Source organism: Taurulus bubalis (assembly GCF_910589615.1).
Source record: "Taurulus bubalis genome assembly, chromosome: 15".
Lineage (NCBI taxonomy): Eukaryota > Metazoa > Chordata > Actinopteri > Perciformes > Cottidae > Taurulus > Taurulus bubalis.
In genome coordinates, this window is record NC_136603.1 from 6795780 (window position 1) to 6813344 (window position 17565).

Below are 17565 nucleotides of genomic sequence, written 5' to 3' on the forward strand. Positions count from 1 at the left end.
GGGATTTGTGTGTGTGTGTGTGTGTGTGTGTGTGTGTGTGTGTGTGTGTGTGTGTGTGTGTGTGTGTGTCTCTCAGGGGAAATGCAACTGCAGGTTCAGAGTGTGTCATTTAGAGTTTGCGTATTTGAATTGTTGTACCTTTCTAAATGCTTCAATAGCAGATTAACCCTTTAACAGGTTCTTCTTCATAGCTTCGCCGTCCTGCTCATCTCAAATTACCAAACGTGTTTCCCAAGCTTGCTTTATTTCATTCACTCCGTTCTTGTCCACGAGAGAAAATGTGCTCTCCAGATACGGGAATTTCCGAGGGAACGTCATTGACAATGAGACCGATTTCATTTTAAACTGTAAGCAATTCACAGTTGTTCAGGATCTTTCCAATTTTACAGTTTTCTGACAGCGAACAGCATCAACAGGATTCAGTTAGCTTTGTTTAGGAAACCACTAGGAATATGCAACATAATCGATGACATTGGAGTTGGACCATGTTTGTCGTTTTGTCTTTCTTCCCACAAACCTCACCTGTCCATGTTCATTTAACTAAATCCCTCTGAAGTAATCCTCTTTTCCAAGAACACATTTAACAACTGTCCCAAGCTTTGGTTCATGCAGAAGACTTCTTGGAGTACAGTTACACTTAAGCGACAAAGCCAAGATGAGGACCCCCCCTCCAATCTTTCCAGCTGTTAGGAGATAAAAGGTGTTTTTGTGTGTAAACTCCTCGCCTTCATTCTGTCCATATCTTGTCTTCTTCGCTCCTTAAATCACCTTTTGCCACCAAAGCCACCATGTACAGCGGACTGATTGGCAACAATAAAGTGGCAGACAGGAAGACACACAGCCTGGAATGAGGTTGAGTGCTCTTATGTTCAAAAGGAAACAGAGGGACATGAAGGCAAAGTGAAAAATACAAGTTTGACACAAACAAACCAAGAGTGTGTGCAGGCTGAGATGTTTTAAAGCATCGCTCATCTCTGTGTCTCTCGCTTTCAGATGAGTGTGTCCTCTCTCGTTCTAATTTCTTTCTCTCTCGTACCCTAGAGGACAAGCTCGTCCATGTGTGTCTTTAAGTGAGTAGCCACGGTCTCGCCCGCCCTCCTCTACTCTCTCTCCAGTCTTTCTGCAAAATCCTACTTTCATTTGCACTTGCACATAATTAAGGGGATATTTCTATACGGAGCAACAGAGGAGTCAAGTGTGCGGGAGACAGAAGAGGCGGGACGCAGGAGGAAATGTAAATGCAACTGGAGAGTGGGGAGAAAAAAGGAGGAAACATGGTAAATAATGGAGTGACTTCAAACACAGAGTGATGGTGATGGGGGGAGACAGAGAACCAGCAGAGGTTGTTTTGATTGCTCACAGATTTCTTTTGTGGAAAAGATAAAGAACCCCCTCTTTTTCTTTAAAACTCCAGAGTGCATATGTGTGTGTGTATATACTGTATTCTGTGTATGCTTTTTCTTTGTTCACACTTTTCTAAATGTATTGTAAGTGGGGCCCGTCACATCATGCAATTCATTCAGCGCACTAAAGTGCATACAGACGCAAACACATTCACACACTATCCACTGGAAGAAACCGTGGCTGTGTGAAAGTGGACAATCTCACTTTTCTTACTTCAGTGCAACCCATGTTATTATTTCTGTTCCTTTTTTTTTTTTGTCTGGTACTTTGTCACCTTTTCTTTTGCTCTTTATCATCCGTGTCTTGTCTTTGGATAAGACCTTTTCCGTGAGGATTAGGCAGCAATTTGTAAATGTGTTTCTGTATTTGCCTCACCTGCAGAGTTTCCAGCCAGGGATGCGACGTTGCTCTCGTCTGCCACTGAAACAAGAGGAAACACATGTTAACACGCGTACTTATACACTCTCACACTTTCCACTGCGGTGCAGATTCGTCCCTTCTCTTAAGACTTCTGCGTTGTTAACTTCATAAACCCGACAAACGTCAAACTGCTGTCCACGTGTTCCTTATCTCTCTGACCTTTGATCCTCCCTCCTGCCTTCTCCTCAGCCTCTTCTTCTCCCCCGATCGTTCTCTGTTATTCTTCCCGTCTTGTTTTACGAGATGGCGGGTGGCTGCTCTTTCCGCCTGTGATGTTAAGTCAGATTCACTGCTACTGAAGTCATTTCCCTTCCTCCCATCTCTCTCACTTCATTCGTCATTCCCCCCCCTCCTGTCTTCCCTTCCTCTCTTTTAGCCACTCCATCTATCCCTCTCACCTTCTGCCCTTTACCCTCACTTTCCTCGAAATGTTTTCATTGTTCCTCCAGTTACACCGGTTTCATCCCGCGGCCTTCTCCTCCCTCTTTCCCGCCTTTGATCTCCGCTCTCACCATCATTGCCTTGTTAATCGTCCTTTCACTCTCCGCCTCTCCCCCAGTCTCTCTTTTGCTTTTTCTCCCCCCTACTTCCTAAAGCCACAAAGCGGACCAATGCCAACAAGGAGCACATGGAGTCGTAGCACTCAACTACACACAACACACACACACACACACACACACTCAGACCACAAAAACCAAGCAGTAACATGGCTACTCCCAGCAAATACTTGTCTAATGAAAACCAAGCTGTGAGTGTAATTCAAGCTACGTGTGTGTGTGTGTGTGTGTGTGTGTGCGTGTGTGTGCGTGTGTGTGTGTGTGTGTGTGTGTCTGACGGCATCTGTCTGCGGTGAATCAACAGGACTGCTTCAGAAGCCTGGTAGCTTGTGGATTACTGTGCATGTGTGTGTGTGTGTGTGTGTGTGTGTGTGTGTGTGTGTGTGTGTGCCGACGTTAGCAGATCAGATGCCACGTGTGTGACGCACGTGCACTCGAGCTGTCACTTTTTCCAAAAAATTAAGTTTGAACTAATGTAATTGCTAACACGTAATTCATTCTTGTTAAATCAAATGAAACCGACAGAGCTTTTTCCCCAAACTGAGTTAGAGAGCTGAAGCTGTTCTGTTCACCCGAATAAAAAAAACATGAAAGAAAAACGAAGAGACACAGAGAAACACGGACAGAGGAGGAGGCCGAGAGAAAAGAAAGAAAGAGACGAAGATGGATACAGAGGGAAGGACCAGAGAGGGAGTTCATAATCTGGAACCAATCTTAAAGTATTCTTAAATGTTTAATTGGGCTGGAAATGAAATCAGGACTAATTAAATAAAAATGAAATGAAGTAACTGGGCCACATATTAAATGCTGACAATGCGTTCACACACACACACACACACACACACACACACACACACACACACACACACACACACCTTGGACTACTGCCCAAACAGCACTGATCATTATATTTTCTCAAAATGCTGGAGAGCCCATAGCCGCTGATATTGCTGCTTGCAAAGTGCGCGTCTGGAACTTGTGGCCTTTCAGAAAAGGCTCACGGTGAAGTTCTTTTGATTGAACCTTCATAATAAAGGTAAAATCAAAATGCGCTCTGGGTATTATTATTTTTCAGCCAGGTGTACATTTTTTTTCATTTAGCTTCCAGCATTCTCGCCTTATTTGTGAAAGTGTGAGCAATCGGTTCCCCTGAACTTTGAGCTGACGGAGGAGTGCAGGCTGGGAAAAAAGCAGCAGAGCAGAGGGAGATCGAAGAGGGTTTCAGGCTCGTCCAAAGGGATACGGTTTGTCCCCCAAAGATGTCAGGTCCTCCCCTCAAAACTATTCCTGGATTTAAAAACAGCATGCTACCCGTCGATAAATCTTCTTGCTCTACTGTCGATGAAAAATAAGAGAGAGCGAGAGAGAGACACTTACTACGCTGTCTTTACTGCTGCTTGATGGTTTGGCAGTGAAAACACACCACACGCCATTCGAGTAATCATTAATTAAATCCCAATTTGTTTGTCACACATTTAGTAAAGATCAAGTGTGTAAAACACAAAAGGGTTGATGTACAGACATACAGCACAGACCATCACTCTTCTATTCATGGCTGTCTGTGCTATTCAGCTAGTCTCCGGCTCTTTTGTCTAATTTTCCTCCGCTCTCTCTCTCTCTCCCGCACACACACACACACACACACACACACACACACACACACACACACACACACACACGCGCGTACGGCGTAGGGCTGGCGGTGGAACCAGCTTGAGGAGGAGAATTGAGGGAAGTGACATTTGAAACAATAAGCTTTTGTTGTGCTACGCCATCCACTGTCGTATTAAACAGATGTATGCATTAGCACAGACTTAGCTACACGTATACTACTCATATTTATAATGTTGACTTTTAAACAATCACTGAAATGTCACTGAGCCCTCTCATCAGAATATCAGTAATCAGAGAGCAACAGGTGACAAAGCGGTTTGTGGAAAGCGGAACGGCAAGGTTTTCTTGTGCTTTTTTTGCATAAATAAAAGACCAAAATTAAGCTGAATTAGAATCCTGCACAAATGGTAGCTCATTCTCATTGACATTTAGACTTGATATGGAAAGAGAGGGAGAAGTTGGGTAACTGTCGATGTAAAAAAGGGTCACAGTTTGACATTCGTACAGTAAAATCAGTGAGTCCAGCCACTGGAGCTGCGGTGTAGTCTCAGAGAATCAATCAACTGCCTCTCCACTTTCAGAAAGCATGCAACTGGCATGACTGGTTCCCCAGCTCGATGTGCAGCTGTGTGTACTGTGTGTTCCGTGTGTGTATGTGTGTGGTTTTTACACGTCTGCGGAGGTGTCAGCCTGCTTGGGGCTTCGGGGAGCACGCCGTTGGTGCAGCAGCCAGGCATCAGCCGGGATGTTTAAAAGATGCATGCAGCCGCCATGCAGAGCAGATGAACAGAAAAGTCTCCCCACCAGTGTGCTGCTGGTTCTGAGTCGTACCCAGGTCCATGCTCTTCGAGGCCTTTACGTGCTGGAACTGCCGCTGGCTCTGGTTCTGGTTCTGGGCAGGACACTGTGGCTGGGCCGGGCTCGACACGTGACAGTTTTCTCTGAAACAAATCAAACAATTATCTGTTTATTATTTCCATTGCTTCAACTTAAAGCTACTTCTTTCACTTGTATCATTTGTTCTGGTTCATAATTCATATCTGCGCATCACTCACATGTAAAGCACATAATAGCACGCATGCACAACCACACACCTGTCCTGTAGATAGGAGTGTAGGGTGGAGCCGCTGAACTCTGTTTCATGCCCATACAGCTCACCCTCCTCGTCCTCATCCATGTAAGAGTAACTCCCATTGGTCGCTGAAAAGCAGAACAACACAAAGTTGCATTGACAGGGTTCATACACATTTTGATCAATGGATTTCCATGACTTTAAACTAAATTTCCATGACCAAACATTTAGTGAAATCTCAGTGTAAACATGAAAAAGTGAGAAAATGTATTATTTAAACTAAGAATGAGAATTCCAAAGCATACAGTAAACCTTAAATGACACAAATGAATGAGAAACAATAGTTTGATTAAAAGAATAAACATTTATGTAGATGTCTGTATGTATGCCTGCTTATATTTTGAGCGCCTTTCTTTTAAAAGTATATTCATTATTTCAAACTCAGCGTAAATGAACGCCATGAACATATGAATATAACACATTTCCATGACTTTTCCAAAACTTTTTCGATTTTATTTTTTTCAAGGACTTTTCCAGGCATGGAAATAACCTTTTAAACATTTTTAATAACTCTGCTCGTCCTTTCTGGACCGCAGCAGCTGTGATTTGCTTGAATATATTTTGGTGACAGTAAATACTTATATTTCTCCATCAGCAAAAACCCATTTCTCAACTCTCCATTCATATGCTAAGTGTGTTTTGAACACGCAGCACTTCCCCACAAAACAGAACAATACACTTCCTTCTCAATCAAGCGTGACTCTGATGAGCGTATTTAGTGCGTGACTCTTTTTTGTTTTCTCCAGGTCAGGAGAACTTCTTTGTCTTTGCACACTCAGCTTGCTGTCTCACATCGGGATTTAGTAGAAGTTATCGTAGATCAGTTGAACAGAACATCAATAGAAGTGATCATAACCAGTGAAATTCCACAATTTTCGGTACCCAATTTAACACAATGGTAAAAAAAACTACTTGGAGCGAGCTATTTAATTCCCTCTTTATTATGCATGTTCTCTTGCAGTGGAAACATCTCCTTCAAACAATTTGACAAAATTACAATTAAACACTTCATGACAATAATATAATTCACAATCGCCCAATACTCATGCATAAAGAATAGAGCTTCTTCTACTGTCAGCTGTGAGCTCCTACTTATGGCCAAGTGGCAGCGTGCTGAACAGCAGAGTGGAGCGGGCGCGTGCCATATGGGCGCATGTGCCCTGAACAGAAGATCTACAATTCATGCCATTCACCCATTTGCTGCATTCCCCTTCTCTCGTTTCCTGTCTCGCTGCACTATCACTATCAAATGAAGGCATTGAATGCCTGAAAAATAATCAACAGAGATTTGTTGTTCACAATGTAGCATCTGGATGGATTAGCGGCGTCTTTTTGCTTCCTTTATGTTGGCATCAATTTCCTACTAAAGTATCGACTCTCGTCGCATCCCGAGTATCTCATTTAGAAAAGGCAAAGAGGGTAAAAATGTGGGGAAATGGGTAATAATTTGCTGTCTTTCTAGTGTTAATCAATAGAGTGATGTAACCTGGAACTACAGCTCAGATAAACTAAGGAAGTTGAATAGAGAGCCGTGAGCTAGGATAGAGACATTCTGGCCAACCCAAAAACAGTTGGCCAAACAAACCAAAGTGTCTGCTGGAGCGTTTCGCGGGGCCTCCGCACGAAGACATGGAGGAAGAAAGACGGAGTCAGGATGTGTTTAAAAAGTGGGTTAAACCGCAACTACTGCGAGAGCTCCGCTGACAAAAGGTCTTGAGAACAAAAACTAAAAACTAAAGAACGATAGAGATGGACAGAAAGATAAGCAGGCGGATGAGGATAGAAACCAAAAGGCAACAGAAAGAGGATCAAAAGAAAGAAAAGAAAACCACACAGCAGAATGCAGCAGCTCTGCGTGTGCAGACGTGGCTGCAGATGCAGCTCAGTGATACGGCTGTGTCTGCTTGATAAACGAGTCTATGACAACCTGATAGGCAGACACACAATCCACCCGAGCACGATTTGCATTCAGTCATCACTTCTAGAGAGCATAGCTGCCACACAACACATGCTGGGTTTTATTCTGCACGAGCAGTGTGTCCTTTATGTGCTCGCATCCCGCACGTGCATCTGAAAGTGAAGATGCTGGAGCCGGAGAGGAAAACAGCCGCGTCTGAAGATATCGCTTCCTCTCATCTCTATCTCGCCCTCTCCCCCCCTCTCTCTCTACACTAATCACCTGCTTTATTTTTCTTCTGGTCCCATTCTTGCAATCTGATATGTTGGCTGTCATTTATCTCTCCGTTCAGATCTCCCATAAATCATTTTATCTCCCACTCAGTTTCCAGGCTTTTTTTTTTTTTTTCCTTTCTAAACTTCCTCCCTCCTCCTCCTCCTCACTGCAGGCACCTTAATCAGCGGAACTGTCAAAAACACATTCTTCTTTCACCTCACTCTCACACACACACACACACACACACACACAAATCTGTTCTCACTGACTCCCACTCTTTGAAGTGGAAAAGGCATTTGTTGTGTGGATAGTAGATCAATAGCAGTTTGCTCCAATAGCAGATATATGAATCCTCTTCTTTAGCACTTTAGAACTTTTTCTTCCTTCCATCTGTATTAGTCGACAACGCGCTTCTCTTTCTCTCTCGGTCTCCACCTCCTCCTCGCGATGCCGTTCCTCTCGGCGGGGAAGCCAGTGTGTCAACACACATGAATCCCAGGGCTTAGGACGGTTCATTTTACTTAATTAAATCTTAAAAACAGAGGCCTGTGTTATTAAAAGGTGATTCAACGTTCTCTTCAGAGCCAGGTTCATTTGCAAAGGAGTAATCTTACATCAACAGTCCACGACAGAATAATGAACTGCCTGAGACTTCTAATCCTCCCTTCTACACTGAAACCGATATTTATTTTTGGATGGATTTTTTTAATGTATTGACTCAAGTACGATCACAGGATTTTTAGCAGATAAAACATGATTTGCCATGTGAATATATATACTGCTGTACATCATTTACTGCTTTTAAAGGAGGTCTCTAGCCATATATACTGACCTTCCATCAAATTAGAGGACTTGTTTGTACAAAATCAATTGATATAGAGGCTCAGATATCACAGAACAGCAGCCAGGATTTTTTTTTTACATTGTACTTTTCTGTAAACACGTTGAACGTTGATGTTTTTGCATTCAGTCCAACGAGCAACGTGCAGAAGAAAGCGACAGCAAACTGGTGTTAAGGGCAGAGCGGATCAAACAAACACGAGACCTTCACCCAGGAGACCGCTGCTCATATCCTGTGAAACCAAAAGTAAATGTTGACTTTTCGCCTGTTATGTCACAGTACGTATGAACGTCTGCTAAGGGAGTCTGGTATTTATTTACTCTCGTAACAATACATTGTTATATTATTGTTTTTTTCTAATCTTAACCAAGTAGTTGTGTTGCCTGAGCCTCACCAGATGTTTCACACTGTTACTCATGTGGGTCAAGTTCCAAAAACAATAGATCCTACATGTCCCATAATGCAAATGGATGGGTATCCCCAATTTCCTTTTTGTCTTTCAAACTCTACATTTCAAGTTTATATCATATAAAATTAAGTAGTTTCCCAGCTCAAGCCGATATCACCCTGATGACATCATCATGGTACAAATACATCATACAAGCGTTTTTACAAGCAGCGCTCACCATGACGAGTAAACTGATTCAACTGTTGATGTGTGGAATCTGTGCTCCTTTATTGAAAATACATATCACTCTTATTAAACACGGACACTTTGGTTTTCCAAACACAAAATCAATGTGTTTCAGTGAAAAAATTTGGGGGAGATGGAATAATATTTGAAGCTCGTCTAAAACTGTATTTTATTTGTGTTCAGCCCATCAAACAGATGAACTCTCCAGAGACAGAGGGAGGGGAAGACAAAGAGACAAAGTGCTTAGAAAAGGAAAAAGTGAGCGAGGGGAAGAATCACGCCGGCAGCCAGAATGAGATGCAGCAATGGATAAGAGATAAAGAGGCTGATCTATGAATGCAGAAATAACACATCTGCATAAATACATATTGTAGGAAATCATTCAACTCAATTTATTCTTCTGCAAAAGCACACATTTGGACTTCAGTGCCAAAATAAAATGGATACACTGTGTGAAATAGTTCATTAGGAGAATAAAATACTGGCAAGTGCACAAACCGATAACATCCGCAACAACTCACCGAGCCTGAGAAATGTGCTTACTGTATGACACACTCACACACACACACACACACACACACACACACACACACACACACACACACACACACACACACACACACACACAAATGTGCGTATGTAAATCACACTGTGGCCGAGCTGAATTTGAACAGCAAAGTGTATTCAAGGTCACAGCTGTTTACCAGATTCAGAGTAAACACACAAAAACCACACTGTTTGATACTGGCCAACAATTTCTGAACCAACACACACACACACACACACACACACACACACACACACACACACACACACACACACACACACACACACACACACACACACACGGCAGCCATCAACTCATTTCTAAATAGGCTCAGATATCATTTAGAAACAAATCTACACAAATACACATTTTCTAAGCAAACCGGAACACAGAGGGATAACACCCAGATGTATAGAGTCAGACAAGCTAACACACACACACACCCACACACTCACACAAGCACATATAGTTGATATAGGAGCAGGGACGGCTTGAGTTAGCGAGAAAGAGCTACATGAAGCAGGAACAAAAATAACTCTTCATAACAGGCCAAACGAAGCAATAACTACAACAACCTTGAGCAAGATGAGAGGAACGCAGGGGGAGAGAGCTGAAGAGGGAAATGAAAGGGAAAATAGCGGCAATATAGTCTCTAATTAAGGTTGCTGTGTAGATGGCAATCGTATCTGTTTTGTTTGTGTTTGTCTTTAGCTTGTTTTATCTTGCAGATATTGTTTGTTTTTCATGATTATGAAACTTATTCAGTGCTTTACTCAACTTATTGCAAATGATGTGCCCACCTTTGATGCCGCTTCAATGGCAAAACCCCTCCTACCTCCCAGAAAAACACAATAATAGAAAAATGAATCATGTCCAGATTAAATCGGAGAGATGGAACCGGATCAGAATCAACTGGATTCAACTTCCACTTTTTGAAAATGTAGGGAATGGTTTTATGAGAGAAAAATGTGTCTGTGTAGCTTTTCTACACTGTAACATACGCACGTGTGTGTGTGTGTGTGTGTGTGTGTGTGTGTGTGTGTGTGTGTGTGTGTGTGTGTGTGTGTGTGTGTGTGTGTGTGTGTTGAGGGTGCAAATTGATCACAAACAAGCAATTAGTGGTGAGAGTTTTTTGTAAAAACATGCTTTTCTCCCAGTAAAGTTTAGCCATCTCTACCACTGCCTCAAATGCAAACAGCCCAGAAAGTATAGGTGAACGTATTCGGGGATGTATCTTTGTTAAGTGGAAAAAAGAGTATAAATGGCTTCATTAGAGTCTGTGCACATGGCAGCAGTTCTCCAAAAGACAGTAACCAAGGCTCAAATCAATGCATGACAATGGACCATTTTCTTCAAAATAAGAAAATCATTCTCAGTGTAGATTGTGACAGTTATATGACGGTTCTATCAAACATAGAAAACCAGGGAGACCATGCTAAATACAAAGTAGGCTGTCAATACTTTACTTTACATACAAAGAATAATACCACAATACTGTTTACAGTTGTCATTAAAATGACTGGTAACATTTTCTATGCCCATAATGCATTATTATAATGTGTTTTAATCTGTTTGTAGCACTGTATAATTATAGTTATAAGTATCACAGATAACATATTCATATTGCTTGATAACAATAAAATCATAACACATTAAAAAGCCTTTTATGATGACAAATTATGTCAATCATAATACTTCATCATTGCTGGTTACTCACTGATATTTTCTTTGCTGTTGCAGGGATCATATTCATTTCCAGCATGATCCTTTTATAATGCATTATAATCACCCTTATAATGCTTTATAATCTAATCTAATAATATCTAAGTGGTCACTGTGAAGTAAAAGATAAAAAGCCCCCTGGGTCTATTAATATTGTACACAGGTACAATATTAATACCTGATGTTTGGTACTGATAGCTGATACTGATACATTTTTAATACCTTAGTTTGAAGAATCTAAACATGCTTTTATAGAGAAGCCTTTTTTTCAATCTGAAAAACATGCCTGACTTCTCAATGCATGAGCTCTTTCGTTTCTTTTCTTTAAGAAAATCTTCTTCACTGCAAATACTTGGTGACTTGGCATGAACTGCCCTCTCCTCCACCACATACTGTGTTTGAGTTGATACACACAGACCGAGAGAGAAAGAGAGAGAGAGAGAGAAGGATTGACACCTAACTCGTGCTGTATGTAAACGTAACGTCTGCCTGATGACCAGAAACGGCCTCACTCACCGTGAGATGCATAGAGAGTGTTGTTCACCAGTGCGGAGGGACTGGGGCCGTTGGTCTGGCCGTTCACTGGACCCAGCGGCCCCGACAGACCAGAGGAGCTGTCGAAAGAGCGATTGGGTGATGCCCCGTGTTGATCCTAAAAACAGGGAGCACACAAACACACTTCATACAGACAGATCATGTCCCTACGATCCCCTTTTTAAAAGCAGCTACGATTATTTGACCAAAAACCTGAGTTGACGTCACACCGACATAAAAACATGTTTGATGACATGTTTGTGAGTTTGGGAAAATGAAGGTTTCTGTCATGTATTTTCTTTGCCTTGTGTGTGGATTGCATTTAAATGGAGTGGCGAGCGCGAGGAGTGAGGGCTTTGTCGCAGTCTATTCAAGCACAATTAGATGTCGAGGAGGTAGATTAAAGAGAGGAACAAGGGAGGCATTTAAAAGACAGTGGAGGATCAAGGTGAAAGAGGGGAACCCATTTCCCACGGCCCACCGGGTTGTGCGACTGTCTTTAACACTGCTTTACTCTGTGTGTGGCAATGACAGTCATACTGGCGCCGAGCACCTCTGAGGGCCCTGTAATAATGCGTTGATGGTTCTCTTTGTGCATGTATTATCTTTTCAGAATTTAATTTGCATTTATTTGTATTGTGCGTCTGAGTGTGTGTGTGTGTGTGTGTGTAGAAAACAGTACGGACCAATTTACATGTATACATAATGTATGCTAGGCTGGCTGGGTGCTTCAGTGTACTCAGTGTTTCTCTTTGTATCTGCCTGTCTGTGTTTAGACTCCGCCCTCCACTCAAACAGCAAAGAAGACATAACGGTACTGTGCGAGTAATAAATCCCGCTTGTCATCTTCCTCTTGACCCCCCACCGAGCACGAGCTCCTGCCTTCCGCCCGGCTTCTCCCCGATCCCGGCCCAGGACGCATCACTCTTCAATGTGTCAGAGGTCCCGTGGGCCCCCTCCCCTTCCCCACTGAACCACACACGCCCCATTAGCCGGTGACATAGATTACTCAAAAAAAACAAAAAAACCTTGTTTTAAGATACAGTCAAACATGTCAGGAACATTCCTGCAATACATAACCCTGAAACAGTTTTTTTTTTACTGTTTAGTTGTTCTCACATAAGCTTCAGCTGGATGCCTGACATACGTTACATTTGTTAGATATTTTCTGTGTAACGATGTTATATCTGTCCAACAAAAAAAAATCTAAATAATTTATACATCTAATCAATCAACTGAACAAAGTGAATCGTTAAATAAACATTATAGTAAACATAGCCTTTAATGGGATATAAATCACTGGAAAACAATCCACAATTGTGTGAGATAGACAGCAACGCAGTGCAATAGAAAGCCTTTACATGTTACAAAGTTAGAAATGCAGGTGTTGAAGAGCAGGAATAGGTGTAGAGCCGTATTTATGACAGATAAACGGGGTGTTTGGGTAGTTACTGAATGAAAAGAGCAGCTGCCTGAAGTGAGAGATTAGAGCGAGCCGGCCGGGGATGAATACAGTAAGAAGAACGGAGTGAGCGAAAGAGCAAAAGACATGGAGGAGAAAAGGAAGAAGAAAAAAGATCAGAGGGGGAAAAAAAAAGTAGAGTGGTCCACTTCTGAAACGTTAAAAGCATCAATACTGGAGCCCCAAAAGGCTTTTAAGGCACAGTCTCTTATCTATCTGCCTTTATATTCCTCTCTTGTTATCCTTTCTTTTGCACTCTTAAGAAAAAGAGGGAAACATAGATGCAACTCTTTGATGTTGCTAACAGCTTTCACCATCAAGCTATTGACAGGGGATGCCCTGCGAGCCCAAGCACACCACTAAACGCACAAAGACGCTCAGTATTATTAGGCATAATTACCTGAAACTAATGCAGTTCAATACAACAACCTCACAGTAAATCCTGCCCTCATGGCGGTAATAATGCAGAGTTCTTAGAGAGGCTGCAGCCTGCGGTGCTATTGAACAGCTTTGTACTGCGAGGTATTGCTAGTTTTTTCATTAATGTCAATGAAAGAGAGTTACGGTAATTACATTCTTAGAAATAAGGGTTCTTAACGGCTTCTTCCTTAAGGGATGAGGTTCTAACCAGATCCATTTGCCTCTGATTTTTTTAAGGGTTCTTTATCAGAAGAGTTCCCTGAATAACACTTTTATAACTTCCTCAACGTTTTTTTTAAAGCATAGGTGTTAAGGGGAAAGCGCATAAACCGACCCCCAAAAACTGTGATTGTGAACCATGATTGTTGTGGTTGCACTGCACCACCTCCACCCAGGTCCTTAAGGGTACAAGATGAAACCCTTGGAATATAAAAAGGGTTCTTGGTAGAACACCCTGGGTGGGTTGTTGTTGGCACCATTGGAATATGAAAAGGGTTCTTGGTAGAACCCCCTGGGTGGGTTGTAGATAAAACCCTTGGAATATAAAAAGGGTTTTTGGTAGAACACCCTGGATGGGTTCTTGTTGGCACCCTTAGAGGGTGGCATGGTTATGGATGAAACCACTACACCTGAGAAGGATTCTTTCCAGAAGCTCTCAGAGGGGGTTCTGGTTGGAACCTCTCCAAAGATGGTTCTAAGTATAACCGTTTATGTTGGGATCTAGGTAGAACCATCTGAAAGGGTTCCAAGTGGAACTACCAGGAGCCAAAAAGAGTTCCCCTTTGAGGGCAACCCGAAGAACCCTTTACAGTTCTAGTCAGCACCTTTACCTCTGAGAGTGCACCCATCCACCTTTGTGTATGTTTGCTACTGAGCATATCATGGAGGTGATTCGTGGACGCAGCTTTTCTTCCCACCAGTCGGCCGTGCAGAGGATTCACACTTCAGCCAACAGCCCTGCTTTGTCTGTGCAAAGGTTTGTACAAACATTCTACAAAGCCGTGTAAAAGGCATCAGCTGAAAAGCAGAAGAGGTTAAAAGAATCTTATTTTTACTCAGAAAGAAGCAGACACAGCCGAGTGAAGAATACACTGTATCTCACACACACACACACACACACACACACACACACACACACACACACACACACACACAGACACAGACAAAGAAGCACAGAAAATCTGAATAGCTGAAGTGTAAATGCTCTTTCGCTGCTGCTAGTAAGAGAAGGGAGACTAGTGTCAAGTGTGTGAAGAATGAAAGGAAGGGCTAAAAGTCAGAGGCAGTCGACTGCAAAGAAAAAAAGAAGATATGCTTCAGTCAAAGCCAAAGGAGGGGATAGGAGATACAGAATGGAGATAAAAGGAGCATGCATGTTTGTTTTTGTCTTAGTTAAGTGAGAGAATCATGCATGTGCGCTCATTCTCACAGCGGGAGTGCTAACCTACATTCTGTCTTTTCCTGACAATAAACAGAGACACTGGAGTCTGTTAAGAATGCATTTAATGCAGTTAGCGTTTCATCCTTCGGTTTCCATTAGAACCGCTCTGATATATGCTCCATATGTTCATCAGCATTCTGCTTAGTATCGACAGACAAGTAGAGCGATTATTGACATACAGAACAGACCTATTTCAGTCTACAGTAGCAAACTGGAGGTCAACATTTTTAAATAAACAAAATGCTTGTTGGCTCAGATTAGCTGTCTGTTGTATCCCACTGATGGCAGTGTGTGCTTTGCTTGTTACCCTTTTTTCACAACAGAGCTAAATAGAGCTACAAAAAGGATAACTAATTGATAAACTGACCGACAGAAAAATAAGTCTTTTAATAATCGAAGTAAATGATGGCAGAACGTTCTCTTTTCTCTATTTTACATCATATTAAACTGAATATGTTTGAGTTTGGGACATTTTTCACTATTTTCAGACATTTCATAGACCAGTCGATTAATCCAATAACCTGGAAAATGATCGTCAGATTTATCAATAATGATAATAACCATAAATTGCAGCCCTCTGCAGAGTAGTCTGATTACTTTGTTGTTAGCTACGTTCTTAGTAGGTAACGCGGCAATGGTAATAACGTTGTAATGTAAGAAGTTACCCGACACTGCTCGTCGTATGTAAATTAGTGTGTGTGTGTGTGTGTGTGTGTGTGTGTGTGTGTGTGTACCTTCACAGCCCTCAGCACCACTAGTTGGATTGTCCCTCTTGCGTTTCCCTCCTGTGACATAGAGCGGCGGAGCGTCTCCATGGCCACATTATTGGACCTTCCCATGAGCGACTCTCCGTTTACCGCTACCATCTGATCATTGACCTGCAGACGTCCATCCTGTAAAGCACACACACACACACACATGTTTCACAAGTCTATGCGTGAAAGTTAGTTTCAGAACCGTGTAACCTTGTGTGTTTCCTTGGGCTATTGTTCTCTCTTTTTAACAATGTGACTGATGCTCATAATGGGACTAACCACTGAGCTAGTGATCGAGAGCCACACACACACACACTAACACACACATCTGCATCATTCACTGAGCATCTCTCTGAAGTCATTATAGCACACACAACACGACACACAACGGAATCCCAACACACACACACACACACACACACACACACACACACACACACACACACACACACACACACACAGACCATCAGCTCCATCTGTCTAACTTCCCCGGTGTGTCATTTACAACGTCTCTACAGCCGACCTGCTTCCTGTCTGTCTGTGCACAGATACTAAGTCTGTGACACGTCAAGTGTGTCCTGGTCCCAGAAGCCCGTCTCTTAAATAACGAGCTCCCGTTCTGACGTTAGTTGTCATTTTCCACACGGCTTGACTTTCTGCTCTGACCCTCTATCGACTCCATCTGCAGAACAATGTGGCCTCTTTACCACATGGAAGTCAGAGCGCTAACTCCAGGTGAAGCTTACATTTCTTTTCAAATTCATCGTTTAGTATTTCCAGGACACAGTTTCTCTTCATCTATCGCTCATTCAGGTGTGTGTGTGAGACTATTATGTCACCTATAAGCGTCTTTGGGTACTTAGAAAAGCTCTATATGAGATTGAAATATTATTATTACTACCTTGTACGCCGCCCCTCCATGTATAATGGACTTGATGAAGATGCCCAGGTCCTCTCCTGTCTCCCTGGACTTGTTTCCCTTGAGGCTGATGCCCAGGCCCGCCGAGCCGGTGTCATTAAGGGGCACCTCGAACATGAGCTGCTCCTTCCCGTTCTCCGGAACAAAGCCCGTCACGCGGGACAGCTCATCCTTCTGGGAGTTGAGGGAGAGAGCGATGGAGGTAGAAATGGAGAGAGACATTGATGAGGAAGAAAGAAGGGTGGGAACAGGGTGAGGGCGAGGAGACCGGGGTCAGCTCATTGGGCTTGAATAATTTCCAAAAGCTAAACTAAAAGCTTTTCCATTTGAGAGAAGCCATCACAAGGAGCTGTTCAGCTAAATTTCTCTCTGAGTAAAAGATTGCGGCCAGAGTCTATTTTCAAAAGAAAAGGAAAAAGAAAAAAACCATTTGGACTGCTATATACACATCTTTTTTTTCTTCTTCATTCAGCTCTGCAATATCAATGAAATGACCAGTGCATTTTACAGAGGTAATTGGAGAATACGGCAAACACAGAGAGCCAGAGAGACACAAGGAGAGAAAGTCTGCACAACAGACGGAGATACAAGAACGAAAAACTGGCTTCGTAGAAGAAGAAGAAGCCCTAATACAATCCCAGGAAGATGGTGGGGGACAAAACCATATTATCAACACGGAGGTTTGGCAGTAACGACATCTGATGATGAAGTCTGAGACGGAGTTTGTCGGAAAAATATCGGAAACGAAGTAAACAAGTGAATCCCTCCAGATGAAAGTGTGTGTTTGAAGCCTGCGAAGGCTCAGTGGGAGGGGGAGCACTGTTGTGAATTATACTGAAATACTGTAATGACAAAAAACTACTATTCTGTTCCAAACACTGATCAAATGTATGCTTAAGTCAACGCTTCTAAAATATTATCTCGTTTTAGTATTCGATGAGTGAAACAAACCGAACAGCTGATCAGGAACAAAATGAGCTTCACAAGAGA

General features: G+C 42.5%; 1 protein-coding gene across 1 annotated transcript in view; it reads right to left on the reverse strand.

Moving 5' to 3' along the window:
- Positions 1 to 17565, reverse strand: part of LOC306748159 (partitioning defective 3 homolog B-like) — a gene marked incomplete at both ends in the record, with an annotated part of 181009 nt that overhangs the window by 87703 nt on the left and 75741 nt on the right. The window contains 6 exons of the mRNA XM_079231291.1: positions 1780 to 1824; positions 4800 to 4936; positions 5090 to 5195; positions 11561 to 11696; positions 15636 to 15794; positions 16558 to 16749. Of these exons, the coding sequence (XP_079087417.1) occupies positions 1780 to 1824; positions 4800 to 4936; positions 5090 to 5195; positions 11561 to 11696; positions 15636 to 15794; positions 16558 to 16749 (775 nt within the window). The remainder of the gene's footprint in view (positions 1 to 1779; positions 1825 to 4799; positions 4937 to 5089; positions 5196 to 11560; positions 11697 to 15635; positions 15795 to 16557; positions 16750 to 17565) is intronic.